At 43.3% G+C, this 14,510-nt stretch overlaps 1 protein-coding gene across 1 annotated transcript in view; it reads left to right on the top strand.

Annotated features, from left to right (window-relative positions):
- Positions 1 to 14,510, top strand: part of DKK2 (dickkopf WNT signaling pathway inhibitor 2) — an 81,993-nt gene that overhangs the window by 64,293 nt on the left and 3,190 nt on the right. Inside the window, exons 2-3 of the mRNA XM_054990075.1 lie at positions 6,851 to 7,001; positions 9,337 to 9,486. Coding sequence (XP_054846050.1) covers positions 6,851 to 7,001; positions 9,337 to 9,486 — 301 coding nt within the window. The remainder of the gene's footprint in view (positions 1 to 6,850; positions 7,002 to 9,336; positions 9,487 to 14,510) is intronic.

The following is a 14,510-nucleotide window of genomic DNA, read 5'->3' as shown; positions in this document are numbered from 1 at the left end:
CCCACTAATTTAATTTATGTAGCAAATAAAATACTATAGGGGCTGGAAAATTTTGCTTTCAGGAATTTTATAATGCCTGGCCAGGCACGGTGAATACCTCTTTACTGGGTGGGGCAAAGCCACTTGTGCACAGGAATGTGTACACCTTGTGACCCTTCTCTCTGTGTTACCTGGGTCTTAATAAACCACTGGATCAGGGTATGGTTGGGCAGGTGGGATGCTGCTATTTTCCGAGCTTTGAGCAACATGTCTTTAAACAAAATCCAGCTGTTAATTCAAATTATGATTTGTTTCAAGAAGAGCCTCTTTCCTGTGCTTTCACAAATTAATATTGATTAGGTGATCAGTGCTGGACAACAGGGCAGTTCTCTAATTCATAGCTTTGTGTGTGGGGGGGGGAGAATCACTTTTGCATGATTTACGTGTTTTGATGGCTTAACTGTGCTTTATGGACTGGTTTCTTCTACTGCACACTAATACCAAGACACTTCATGAGACACAGGAAAACTTTATCACAGGAATTAAGTTATTCCCAGTAGTTCAAGGCAGGACCAAACAACAGCTGGTTCTCTTAAATTCAGTCTCTTTAGGCAGATTGTTGGAATATTGACCAAACTCCACCCAGTCGAAAGAAATGATAAGGCCACAGAATGACACATGCTGATAAATCCCTGAAATGGAAAGTTAAAATCTTTCTTTTCCTCTCTTTCTCTCAAAAAGAGACTCTTGAAGCAACTTCCAATTTTAAAGTGAAAAAGCTGCAACACTTGAGATGACACATGAAAGCCCTTCATTGTGTACATTTTGAGATGATTGTTCTGGGCCTTGTCTGTACACCCCAGTAGTGTTTCCTGCTCTCCTAAAATTAAGAAGCACCCCACTGGGATTCTCACAAGCTAGAGGGTTCTCTCGTGCCAAGTTTGTGAGATCAAAGGCGCTGCAGTCAATTCAGAGAAGTGTTTCAACTTTATAATGTTTTGCCAAGCCATGGATCTTTGGTAGGGGGAAAGATTTATGTGAGAATATTAAGACATTGCTATCTCCAGATTCCGAGGAGCAGAAACACTAGAGCTTAACTGATTATTGCCAGAGAAGTCAAGTTATCATCATGTTTATAAACATCCAGCTATGGATGAAAATGGTCTTTTTAATTATCATAGGAAACATTTTATCCATTCCGAATTTATTTCACTGGAAGGATCCCAGAAGTCATTCATGGGGTTCAGGTAACCAACAAGATGGAGTGAATCCGTAGCACTGGGGTAGCTGGATCACAGTGGCAGATGTCATCTCTGACCCCCTAGTCACATGGACAGAATCATGAAGCTCATTGGCTGACTCGGCCAGTCACACTCTCTCAGTCTAGCCTACTTTACAGGCTTGTTATGAGGATAAAACGGGGAGGGGGAAATCATGTATGTCACTCTGAGTGCCTTGGAATGAGAGTGGGATGAATTGTGGTAGATAGATCAGGGATTACCAAACTATTTCTGAGTAATGAAGACTATCCTGAGCTACCCCCTCCACCATACCCATCATATTGCCAAATTTTGTTCTATCCTAGAGACAGAACATGGCCCATGAGGAGCACCAGAAATGACGTTATGAGCTGTGCTGCACAGAGAACAATCCTAGGAAATAAACACTGTTTTGTATTTCAAAGACCTAGAGCAATTATTTTGTAATTTTTGCCTGGGTCTTTTAGGGGCTGCATATTCTGCATCAGCAGGTTAGCTACCAGTAAATCAGAGCTTGCCTGTTGGAAACCTTTGAGATAGACAAAAAAATGTTGAAGACGTGCTTTATGAAAGCTAGTCTGAGGCCACAATGCAAAAGGCTGTGAGTGGAATTTTAAAAATGCCTACACAGTTCCCAGCATAGGTGTACAACTTTTCACATGAGTCGCTGTGCTCTGTGATGTACATAGAGGAACAATTAGTTATGCAAATCAGCTTGTGTCTAAAGCAAAGATTCTTTGGAACTGTTTTTCCCCCCTCACTCAGTGTTCTCATATAAGCTGCTTGTGAACAATAGCTACTCGGCATGTAAAAATGTACAACACGTTCTTTGAAGCATTGCCAGTATAATATTTTTGGTTTTTAAAATATTTATTGAACCTCAGGCTATTGGTAGATGAAACTATTTTGAAAAGGAAACGGCAACTAAATATAGGACTTTGGGGGAAATGGCCTCAAAATGTCAACATTTTTCCAGGAGATCTTTTTTTCCCCAGCAACGGTTTTTCCGAGTGTCATACTAAGCTCCTCAATTTAAAATTATAAGGATTTAAAAACATGTGGTGAAAACCTTGAATGAACTAATAGAAGATAACATATATTTGCTTATGCGACTGAAAGGGAAATTTAATAAGCACTAATCATATACAGCAACGAGCCCCATGGTGCAGAGTGGTAAGCTGCAGTACTGCAGCCCAAGCTCTGCTCATGACCTGAGTTCGATCCCGGTGGAAGCTGGGTTCAGGTAGCCGGCTCAAGGTTGACTCAGCCTTCCATCCTTCCGAGGTCGGTAAAATGAGTACCCAGTTTCCTGGGGGTAAAGTGTAGATGACTGGGGAAGGCAATGGCAAACCAACCCATAAAAAGTCTGCCAAGAAAATGTTGTGACGTCCCCCCATGGGTCAGTCATGACTCGGTTCTTGCACAGGGGACTACCTTTGCCTTTTTAATCATATACAGCAGTACTAAGGGACAGTAACTGCCTCTAGTATAACAACAACTGCAGTTATATACCACTCTTCTAGACTGATCAGCGTGGAGAACAATTAGTGTTATTATCATCCCCACAATATAGCTGGGGAGCTGGGGCTGAGAGGAATGGCTTACCCAAGGCCACCTACTGAGCTCATGGCAGTAGTGGGATCTGAACCAGTAGAGTGCTGATCTGCAGCTGAACCGCTTAACCACTGGGCTACAGCAGCTCTGAATTAGTTTCCCATAGTAAAATTTATAAAAGGGCTTGTGAGGGACTATTGCTCTTCTTCTTAATGGATCTATAAACAGTGTGTGCACATGCATTCACACATCCCTATGTACAAAAGTAACCATCATGATACACTTGTTTGGTGCTTAATGTTCCCTGCAAAATATCATAGCCTGCCAACACATAAAAAGAATGGCTTGCATTCTACACACAAGAGGGAGGTGGGTAATTTCACTCAGTTCCTTACTGCAGCCCCCTGATACATTTTATTTACAATGTCCCCAGATCCTCAGTAGAGTATCGTCAGTAGGTTTGCCAACTCCAGCTTGGGAAATCCTTGGTGATTGAAGGGCGATGCCTGGGGACGGTGAAGTTTTAACCTGGTATCTGAAGGAGAACAGGGTGGGGGACTAGCTACACTTTCTGGGTCTGAGAGTTCTGGGCATGACATTTGAGAAACCCTTTATATACCCCAGTTTTATTGAATTTTTTTTAATTTCACTTCATTTATACCCAACTTTTCTCCCCAATGGAGACCCAAAGCAGTTTACATCATTCTCCTATTGAAAGACTGAGATACTGTGTTATATTTGTAGTACATAAATGATTAGATTATGTGACTATCCAATAACTAAAACAACATACATTTGGAAATATTCATCATCATCTGGCTATGTATCTAGCCAAGTTCTTAGATCTTCCCCTTTCTCCAGGGCCATGCTTTTTTTACACTAAATCTTGATCTTATGGGAGTGATGGCTGGCTTCTCTTATTCGTTGTTTTAATGATTTATGATTTTCTCTCATTTGGTTTTAAATTGTGTTATGACTCTCCTTGGGGGACAGATGTGGTTAAAAGGGAGTCAGAAAAATACCAAATAAGTAAAAAGTTTTGTAGCATCTTTCATTTCAAGAGCTCTGTTTTAGCTAGTCGAATGTCATTTTTTTCCAATGTGCTACAATAAAATATGGTACTTGCTAGAGATGCTTCTTCCATTGTCACTTGCTGTCTCTGTCCTCTTCCACATAGTGGGCTCATGAAGCTGCCTTATACTAATTCAGACACTCTTGGTCTGTCAAGGTCAGTGTTTTCTGCTCTGACTGGCACCAGCCCTCCAGTGTTCAGGTAGAGATCTTTCATATCCTCTGCTACCTGATCTCTTTAACAGGCACCTGAACCTGAAACCTCCTGCATGCAACACAGATACTCTGACACCGGGTCACATCCCATTCCTGGTACCATCAAGGAGCAATGGCCTAGGAATCCTAAGTCTAACCTTATCTTGAAGAAGATTGATCATGGCTGCTACAATATAAATAGCTGTTACCTCCTGGCATTTGAATGTGACTCAAGCATCTCTTAAATTGTTAAAGGGATACTTATTAGGGCACTTATTATTTATTCAAGCAGGTCTCTGGAGAAACAGAACACACATTTTGTAAATGAATAAATTGTTACATTTCTTCTTTCTCCCCAATGGGGACCAAAAGCGGTCCACATCATTCTCCTCTCTTCCATTTGATCTTCACAACGACTCTGTGAAGTAGGAGCTGGCCCAAGCTTCCATGGCAAAGTGGGGATTTGAACTTGGGTGTTCCAGATCCTAGTCCAACACTCTAACCACTACACCACACTGGCTCTTGTTGACACCATTGTACTGAAAGCTGGCCAAGTATAAATCAGTAGAGGAACATTTGAGGAACATGAGACTTTTACAATATCAAATTCCAGATGAACTAATGCAAAATCTATTTTTAGCTTTCACTGATTTATTAATTGATGAGTTGATTCAAAAGCCACTTGACAATAAATATTCCACTCGATTATCAAGTTGTCCTTTATCCATCAATTAGAACAAACTTGAGGGTCGCCACCAGGTGCCTTGTGGGCCTTGTCACCAATACAAACAATAGTCCACCTGATCTTGCATTTCTTCTCCAACACATGCAACTGTGCAGATCAGGAGCGCATGATCACGTTGATATGCTTGATATGTCCACTCACATATCATGTGAGTTGAGCAAGACATGGATTTTCCGTGGGTCCCCCATATCACTGCATATCACTGCTTTTAATTGCTAGCCACCTTGGTTGCAAACAACCAACAGATCCGGGAATATACAATTAATAATCAATTCATTTTTCTTTATGGACACTATAATAGTGCAAAGGTGCAGATGTGCAAAGTGCAAAAATAATGTACAATAAATATAATAAATACAATAAGATCTCTTGTTTCTTCTGTCCAAGTGGCCACAAAGTAATAGCAATGTCCAAAGGATTCACCAGTGATACAAGCGCATGCATGATGCGGTATCCCTATAGAGACCTGCTGCATTGACTCAGCAAAATGGTCTAGCCAGCCATCTCTGCATCCTGTGCTTTCAGAGCTATCTTCAAATGACACACCAAGTCCAGAATTAATTGTGCCCAGGAAGAAGGAATTCCCGAAACGGGAATTGTATAAGATGCACGCATAATCCCGTCAGCACAGTTGGACTTCTCTTCAACTTGGACTGGGGTCACCGCCCATCTAGTACTGTGACTCTCTGCCTAGTCCCCATTGTGGGTTTTCATGTTATTCCCTTTGGACATTGCTATTACTTTGTGACCACTTGGACAGAAGAAACAAGAGATCTTATTGTATTTATTATATTTATTGTACATTATTTTTGCACTTTGCACATCTGCACCTTTGCACTATTATAGTGTCCATAAAGAAAAATGAATTGATTATTAATTGTATATTCCCGGATCTGTTGGTTGTTTGTAGTCTTCACTATCCGGGCGTTTCCCTTGTTTTGCTTATTAAGCCACCTTGGTTGGGCAAAAAGGCAGGATATAAATTCTGTGCACTCCTGATACATGCTGTTGGCAGGCTTCCAGTTTGTGTGAATGTCAGGGCCGGCGCGCCCATGGAGGCCAGGTAGGCGGTGGCCTCGGGTGCGTGGGCACTGGAGGGGCGCTGGAGGGGGTGTTGGGGGCAGAGGCGCGCGCAGCGAAGCTGGCATGACAGGGCCGCCTGTAGCTACTGCTGCAGCCAGCCAGCCAGCCAGCCAGCCCCTTGCTGCTGCCGCTGCTGCCACCGCCACACACCTCAGCCGGGCGCAGCCTCTGTGCGCCGCTCGAGCAGCGGCTCGCGGCTTCTGCGCCCAGCTGGGGCGCGCGGCGGCGGCAGCACGGAGCTGGCTGGCTGGCTGCAGCAGCGGCTGTAGCCAGCCACGCCAGCTCAGCTGCGCGCTCCTCCGCCCCAGCCGGGCGCAGAAGCCATGAGCTGCTGCTGGGGCGGCGCACGGAGCAGCCTCCGCGCGCCGCTACAGCAGCAGCCCGCAGCTTCTGCACTCGGCTGGGGCATGTGGCGGCGGCGGCACGGGGCTGCCTGCCTGGCTACAGCTACTGCTGCAGCCAGCCACGCCAGCTCAGCTGCGTGCTCCTCCGCCCCAGCCGAACGCAGAAGCTGTGAGCTGCTGCTGGGACAGCGCATGGATCAGCCTCCACGCGCTGCTCCAGCAGCAGCCCGCAGCTTCTGCGCTCGGCGGTCCGCGCGCAGCCCAGCCCCCCTGTGGTGCGTGATGACGTCTGCGATGACGTCATCACGCCTCCCGTGGGGCGCGTGCGCGCCCGCCGCCGCAGGCGCTGAAACCTCTGGCGCCGGCCCTGGTGAATGTCATGGCTTAAAAGAATTTGGTTATTCTTTAACTTACAGAATAAAGTGGAAAGCTCCATGGTATCAGCTGTAATTACTGAGCCATAAATCCAGGATCTGAGGTGTCATATAACATTTCCTATCTGAAAATTTTTCAAGTCTGTCAGTTCCCTCGGCTGTACTTCCATTTTTCTTCCTTTCTTTTGTTTTGTAATTGGCAAGGTGTGTTAACTAATACTGTTTCCCCCTCTTCTCTTCTCCTAGGCTTACCCTTGCACCAATGACAAGGAATGTGAAGTTGGGAAATACTGCCATAGTCCTCATCAAGCCACTTCTGCCTGCATGATTTGTAGGAGGAAAAAGAAGCGTTGTCACAGAGATGGCATGTGCTGCCCGGGAAACCGCTGCAATAATGGTATTTGAGTTACTGTCTTTTAAAAAACCTAAATGGCTAGTTGTGTTTTGGTGGAATTTCACTTGGTCCTCTAAGTACTTTTTCTGAATTGCCCGGGCAAGAAAGTACAGCATAAGAAGAATAGAAGGAATCAAGGTATCAGCTTAATCAAATCTCGATCAGAGGATGAGAGGCATTTTACTATCCCCTCTGTAAAAACACTGGGCTTCAATAACCTTCTGGTTCATTCAGTGGGACTCTCATAATAGTCACTGCACTTCCATTTAACTTGGAAAGTCTGATCACTACAAAAATGAGGAAACAAGACAGTTGCATGTCTCTCCCTCAAAACAAGATAGGAACTTCGTGTGTCTATCCTTCAAAATATGGAATTCAAAGTATATTCCAGGATGATTAAGATACTTCCATACCACCCACAAAGCTGAAATCTGGAACACCTATAGGCTTGGAACCAACCAAAACTTTCCAGAAATAACAGGATTTCTATCTGCATAACACAACTTCCTCTCCCTCTCCCACTGCAATTCAAAACTTTCACCCCCCCCTCCCCCCATGCTGCTACTAGGGAATGGAAAAACCCAGAAATAGCTGGAAAGAGTTATAGGTCTACTGCAGGAATGGGGAACTGGTGAAAATGTTTTAGGGAGGATCCAAGATGTAGTCTGATGGACAGTGTTATATTTCTCATTCACCAGTCCCCCATTCCTGCACACACCAACATAGTTGCTCACAGCTCAGACAGCTACAAATGGATATATTTGTAGTCCCAGGCCCTTGCTTACTAAAAAAAAAAAAAAAGTATCAAGGGGCAGTATTGGTACATCTCTTTCACCAATTTCAGGGGAGGACACGATGCATACTTATGAATGTTTAAGCTATTTTCACACTAGCCAGAAAGGTGAGATGTGATATGCAAGTAGCAACCCTATTTATTTTACATGTAACAGTCAACACTGAGGCCACTGCAGCACCAAGCAAAATGTATTTCTTATTGTGGTGAATGGGATTTGACAATGGGTGTTTGCTGGGTTACAAAATGTACAAGTGAAAATTAAGGCCTTCCTATACTGGATTTCATATCAAGCCAGTTATCGGTTTGCAATAAAGCTGTTGTTAAGGTTGCCAGCCTCCAAGTAAGGCTGGGTATCTTCTAGAATTACAACAGATCTCCAGATTACATAGATATATAATCCCTAAAGGAAATGGCAACTTTGGACAGTGGACTCAATGGCATCACATCCCTGCTGAGATCTAGGGTCATCAAGCATGGCCTGGCAACCAGCAAGACACTTGGGGATCAACACAGGAGGGACAGCTGTCGATGACAATGTGACATCATGCCTCTCTAAGAATCACCAGAAACTCTATGGTAAAACCAAGACAGAACTAATGTCACTTCTGAGTTTTCCTCAGAATTGATGTCACACTGTTGGACTGACAGCCATTTTTAAAACGATTTCTCTTGCCACCGCTTTGAACAGTGATGGGAAATGGGAGCCAGGGATGGTGGATTCCCTGCCCTTGATAAAGGTCTGGCAGCTCTCTTCCTTCCCCAAATTGCCCCCTCCCCAGGCTGCATCCCCAAATCTCCAGGAATTTCCCAAGCTGGACTTGGCAGCCCTAGATGGTATAGCACAGTGACTAATGTCTACTTCTTAGTGAGGTGAGTAACCTGATTCTGGTTGCAATGGTTGTGCTGCTTGCCAGTGGAGGACCCACATGATTCAATGGGATGGATCCAACCAGTGTTTCCATTTATGAAAAGGAAGGGAGGGTCTCCTTTGAGCACTCAAAAGAGCTATGTTGGAGGTTATGAGGTCTGTATGTCATATAGGAGGTGTAATATGGAGGAGAATTCAATAAGATTGAGTGAAAAAATTGAGGGGATCCATCTTAATACTTCACCATTCTAATTAACACCTTGCATACATTCCACTACATGTCAAGGAGAAGACAAGGCTTCTTTCTAGTTTTCTGTGAGGGTGGGCATTTTTTATGTATGACACCCACTTGAAGTCCGAAGTGTTACAGTCCAGAAATAATACTACCGCAGTGAGAACTATATATCTAATGGTACAGCAGAGTTACACCTCATTTATGGCATGTGTTCCCTGTAGACAACTTTCTCAGCCTCACCCCCCCCCCCACACACACCTTTACAACAAGGGGATAGTAATATTGGCCCAATTTAAACCTGGCATTAGGATTTATTGAAATCAAATATAAAATGGACTCCTTCATTTTCTCTCAGCGCACTCTTTCTTAGTGAATATTACGCCTACTGTCATATTGTTCTCATACGACCTATCTTTTCTCATTTTACTTGTCTCCCTAGGTATCTGCATACCAGTGACTGAAAGCATTCTCACACCACATATCCCAGCCCTAGAAGTACCCCGCAACAAGAAAAATAATCACTATCCCAGCAAGGACTTGGGCTGGCAGAATTTAGGGAAAGCGCAGTCCAAGTTGACACACATAAAAGGTAGGAGTGGATTATCAATCTCTTGTATTTTGATTGCCTTTGAAAAGGGAGCAGGTAAAGTGCTTTTAGAAAGTCAGTTCCTTCCTTCCTTACTTTTCACTCTTCTACAAATTACTCAAGGTGACATAAAAACAACAATATAAATGAAATTTAAGCCCTTTTAGAAAATGGTCAAAGCAGTCTAAAAATATAAAATACATAAACCCAACTGAAACCAAATATATAAAATTAGCTTGCAGCAAGAGAGTCTGTATCCCAAATGCATCAAAAACAATACAGTAAAGTAGCAGGATAAAAAGGTGTGGTGGACCATATAATAAAATCACAGAATTGAGTTCCACTCTCTCAAAAAGTCCTCCAGAAAGAAAACCAACCTCCAAAATGGCAGCAGAGAGAGGATTGATCAGGCTTCCTGGACAAGGAATCCCAAAACCTGGTTGAAATGACCCACTCTGGCTTAAGGTCAGTTCATAGAAGAGAATGGGAGGCAGCCCTCAGACACCGTGGTCCAAGGCTGTTTAATACTTTTTAGAAGGCAACACAGCAATTGAATTTGGGCCAAGAGAGAACTTTAGCTAGTGTGGTATAGTGGTAAGAGTGTTAGTCTAGGATCTGGGAGACATGTTTGAATGTCCACTCTCCTGTGGAAGACTGCTGGGTGACTTGGAGCAGTCACTCTCTCTCAGCCTAACCTACCTTATAGAGTTGTTGTGAGGATAAAATGATATTGCTAGTGTTATGGGAGGTTATGAGAGGTTATAGGAAGGTAGGGGGTGAAGACATGGTGGGGGAGCTGATGTTATAGGTATGATGATATCACTTCCAGGAAAAACATGGAAGTGATAGCAGGTAGTGGCAGCGGGAGCTTGGCAGCCCTATGTTCTAAGCCACTTTGGATCCCAATTTTGGAGAAAAGTGGGGTATAAATAAATAAATAATAAAGATCACAGCTAGTGCAATTGATGCAAAACTGGAGGCTAATGATCTCCCCAGTGAGTTCCTGCCAGCATTCTAGCTGCTGCATTCTGCACTAGCTAGCTTTGGACCATTTTCAGACGCAGTTCCTTACACAGCATGCAACGGTAGCTTAATTTGGATGTTACCATAGAATGTGAAACGAGGCCTGTTCTGCTGTTTCTGGGAACTAATATGAATCATATCAGCTCAGCCTCTACAAGCTAGGAATAGCAATAATCAGGGCTCATTTCGAGGGGGAATGCGCAGGAACGCAGTTCCAGCAGTTCCCCAAAGAGGTCACGTCAGGTGGCCCTGCCCAGCTGACTCTCGGCCATTTTGGGCCCATTTCAGCCTGGATTGGGGCCGAAATGGCCCAGATCGGGCCTCTCACAGGTGGTAGATCACTCTCCCACTCAGCAGCGGCCCAATCCTGACCATTTTGGGCCTCTTTTCGGCCATTTTCAGCCCCTTTTTGCCCTTTTGGGCCCAATTTTGGCCCTGAATGGCCAGGATTGGGTCCAAAACAGCCAGGATAGGTGATGTCAGGGGGCGTGGCATATGCAAATCAGTTATGCCCTTGACACACTTCTGGTGATGGCAAGGGGCATAGCATATGCTAATGAGTTATGCTAATGAGTTATGCTAATGAGTCCCTCCAGCTCTTTTTCTACGAAATGACCCCTGGCAATAATGTACTTATTACATGCAAAGAAAGCCAAGAAATGCATGTCATTTTGCACTCCAAGGCCACAATGATGGGTAGGTTTAACGGAGAGCAAGTTCCATTGAACCTAGTTGGACTTAATTCTGAGTAAACATGAATAGGATTGGACTGTACAAGAAATGTATGTAATACTAACATGTATCTTACGGTAAAATATGTAATATAGTTTTAGACCAATGTGTTAAAGCACTGTTCGATGTAGACGTACAGCCAAATCAGAGGCAGATTTACTCAGAAGTAAATTTTGCTGAATTCAGTGAGTTTTTTTAATTAGAAAGAGAGAAAATATGTAAATAGCAAGAGTATACAAATAATTCCAAAACAGAAACATGCAGGCGACACAAAAAATATAGAACACCTCTCCCCTCCTTTTTAATTCCAGTTCAACACTTCTTTTCTTAAAAATTCCAGGAGAAAGTTTCTGTTCCAAAATGCAATCAAAGGAGACCATTGCTGAACAAAACAGTTTTGAACTTGTATCTTCTTTGATGGCTCATGCTTTGTCATAGAAATTTCATCCATGAGCATAATGAACTATAGCTTTCTATATCAAATTTTCACTTTAGGTAACAACAACATTCAGTTTATATACTGCCCTTCAGAACAACTTAACACCCACTCAGAGTGGTTTACAAAGTATGTTATTATTATCCCCACAACAACCATGTGAGGTGGGTGATCTCCTAGAAGCTGTGACTCACCCAAGGTCACCCAGCTGGCTTCAAGTGGAGGAGTGGGGAATCAAACCCATTTCTCCAAGTTAGAGGCCTGTCGCTCTTAACCACTACACCAAACTAGCTCTCTTTTGTTTGTTTCCAGTTTTCTGCAAGTATTATTCTGGCTGACAGTAGTAAATATAATATGATACCTTTTTTTTGAAGTTGTTGTAAATTGTATCCAAATAAATATATTATTGGTAACTGTGGCAATTCTTTGCCCATAATATCTTGTACCCCTTTCTGTATATTTTTACAGAAGTCTAATACTACAATCCCACCACACGTGAAAAATTGGTACCAATTTGCTTCTCTCATCTCCAGCACATACTTAATACATTTATAGTCATTTTTGATAGACTCCACTTGAAGCCAGCTGGGTGACCTTGGGCTAGTCACAGTTCTCTGGAGCTCTCTCAGCCCCACCCACCTCACATGGTGCTTTGTTGTGGGGATAATAATGACATACTTTGTAAACTGCTCTGAGTGGGCGTTAAGTTGTCCTGAAGGGTGGTATATGAATTGAATGTTGTTGTTGTTGTTGTTGTTGTTGTTGTTGTTATAAAGGGTACAATATCATCTATAATTGCTTTTAAATTCATAGTAATTTAATCCCAAATCAATATGCACAAAAGTGAAAGTAAACTATTCTCTTTTCATTGGAATCAGAAGTTTACGTATTGGCTGCTTCCACACATGTTGGATAATCCACTTTCAATACTCTTTAGTGAACATTTGAAACTGATTTTCCATGTGTGGAACAAAAAATCCACTTCTAAAGGATTACGAAAGTGCATTGAAAGTGCATTATTCAACGTGTGTGGAAATGGCCATTGTCACTGATTCAGTGGCAACTGATGGCATAATTTTATCACACTTTTCTCTCCTTTGTTAAAAACTATTTTTGTGCAGAAAACATCTACCTCTAGAAAGTGAGAAATTTGTCAGCTATACTGTCTTGGGCTCATACACCTGTTAATCTTCCAATTTAATCCAATATTAAATTGTTGAAGTAGAATTTATCAAGACATTCAGTACTGTCTCTGCCTCACCACTAGGTCTTAACAAGGACTTTGAATTTTTCACTCTCTATAAGTGCTAAGATCTTGCATATTCCATCCCTTACAACTGTATATCTCTGTAACTTCCTAACTGGATCTGATAATGATATTTCAGCCGGCGCTTTCCTAGATCTGATTTTATGCTTATCTTACGTTGTCTATCAGCAGCTGAGAGTGGTCTTCATCTAGCAGAGTCTTCGCTCATTTTATTGGATTTTGTTTTAATCTGGCTTCTCTTTGTAACATCTCCTCCTCCCCATGAATTTCTGTTGTTTGAAGTTTTTACTGCATCAGCCTACTTATGGATATATGAAATCAGAATAAGGAAAACCAACATCATATCAGCTCAGGATTCCTACAGGATTTACAGGATTCCTATAAATCCAATAAACACCTGTTTTTCCACTTTGCTTCTTGCGTGCGAATGCAGGAAGTGAATGGGAAGTCAGAGAGTGTTGCCTAGATCCTCATCCAGTTTTTCCTCTTGTGATAAAGAACTCATGCTGTGAAGCACAAGAGACGGTCTTGCACCAATTGGAGAGGGAGGGGCTGGGTGAGGGATCTGGGACAGAAGCAGGGGCCACCCATTCTCCTTCACGGCTCATTGCACTGCCTGCCCTTCTCCTGAGGTAGGGGGAAAGGGCTCTTTTAAGCCTGTGAGAATCTTCCAGATATGGATCATATCCATGGTGTGCTATACTAATGCCAGCAGTAAGACTTCAGAAACATGCATTTATTTGTGTGTTTAAATCAGGGCTTTTTTTTCAGCAGGAACATGGTGGAATGCAGTTCCAGCACCTCTTGAAAGTAATCATGTGTCTGGTGGCCCCAGCCCCTGATCCTGTTTCCTCCCCGCACATAGCCCAAGGCACCTGGCTCTTTTGTGGCACACTGAGCCTCAGTGTGGGCCCTGCACCCCAGCTTGCCAGGGATGGGCTGCCTCTATCGCCACATCCTTGAGTGCTTCCCCCCAGCTGGAGGCAGGAGGTCTCAGGAGCACATGCTGCCAGGGGTGCCACCTCCTGCTGGGAGTTGCCCTGGGTGCTGGCAACCCACGCTATGCCACTGAGTTCCACCACCTCTTTTCCCAGAAAAAAAAGCCCTGGTTTAAATTATTTATGTACCTTTCCCAGCCTTGAGGGAGGAGCCGTGGCCCACCGGTAGAACGTCTGCTTTGTGTGCAGAAGGCCCCACATTCGATCCCTGACATCTCCACTTAACAGGACCAGATAGTAAGTGATGTGAAAAAACTCTGAGACCCTGGAGAGACAAGTAGACCCCCCCCCCCAGTAGGCAAGACTGAAAGACCAATGGTCTGATTCAGTATAAAGCCAGTTCATGTGAATTTATTTTTTAAAAATGGGATGGCTTACAGTCTTGTAAAGGAATCCCTTTTACATTGCCTAAATATCAAACTATAACATGAAGAACTGGAACAGCAAGACCAGAAAGGTGATGATGGGGATCCTTCTCTGATCTTCTCTTCTCTGATCTTTCTAAATAATACCATTGAGCAAGTATTTGTTTATCCAGGATTCTTAGAAAGTCTCTGTTTAATTCATTCCT

Source organism: Eublepharis macularius, chromosome 10 (assembly GCF_028583425.1).
Source record: "Eublepharis macularius isolate TG4126 chromosome 10, MPM_Emac_v1.0, whole genome shotgun sequence".
Classification (NCBI taxonomy): Eukaryota; Metazoa; Chordata; class Lepidosauria; order Squamata; family Eublepharidae; genus Eublepharis; species Eublepharis macularius.
This window is presented reverse-complemented; position numbering and strand designations above follow the sequence as displayed.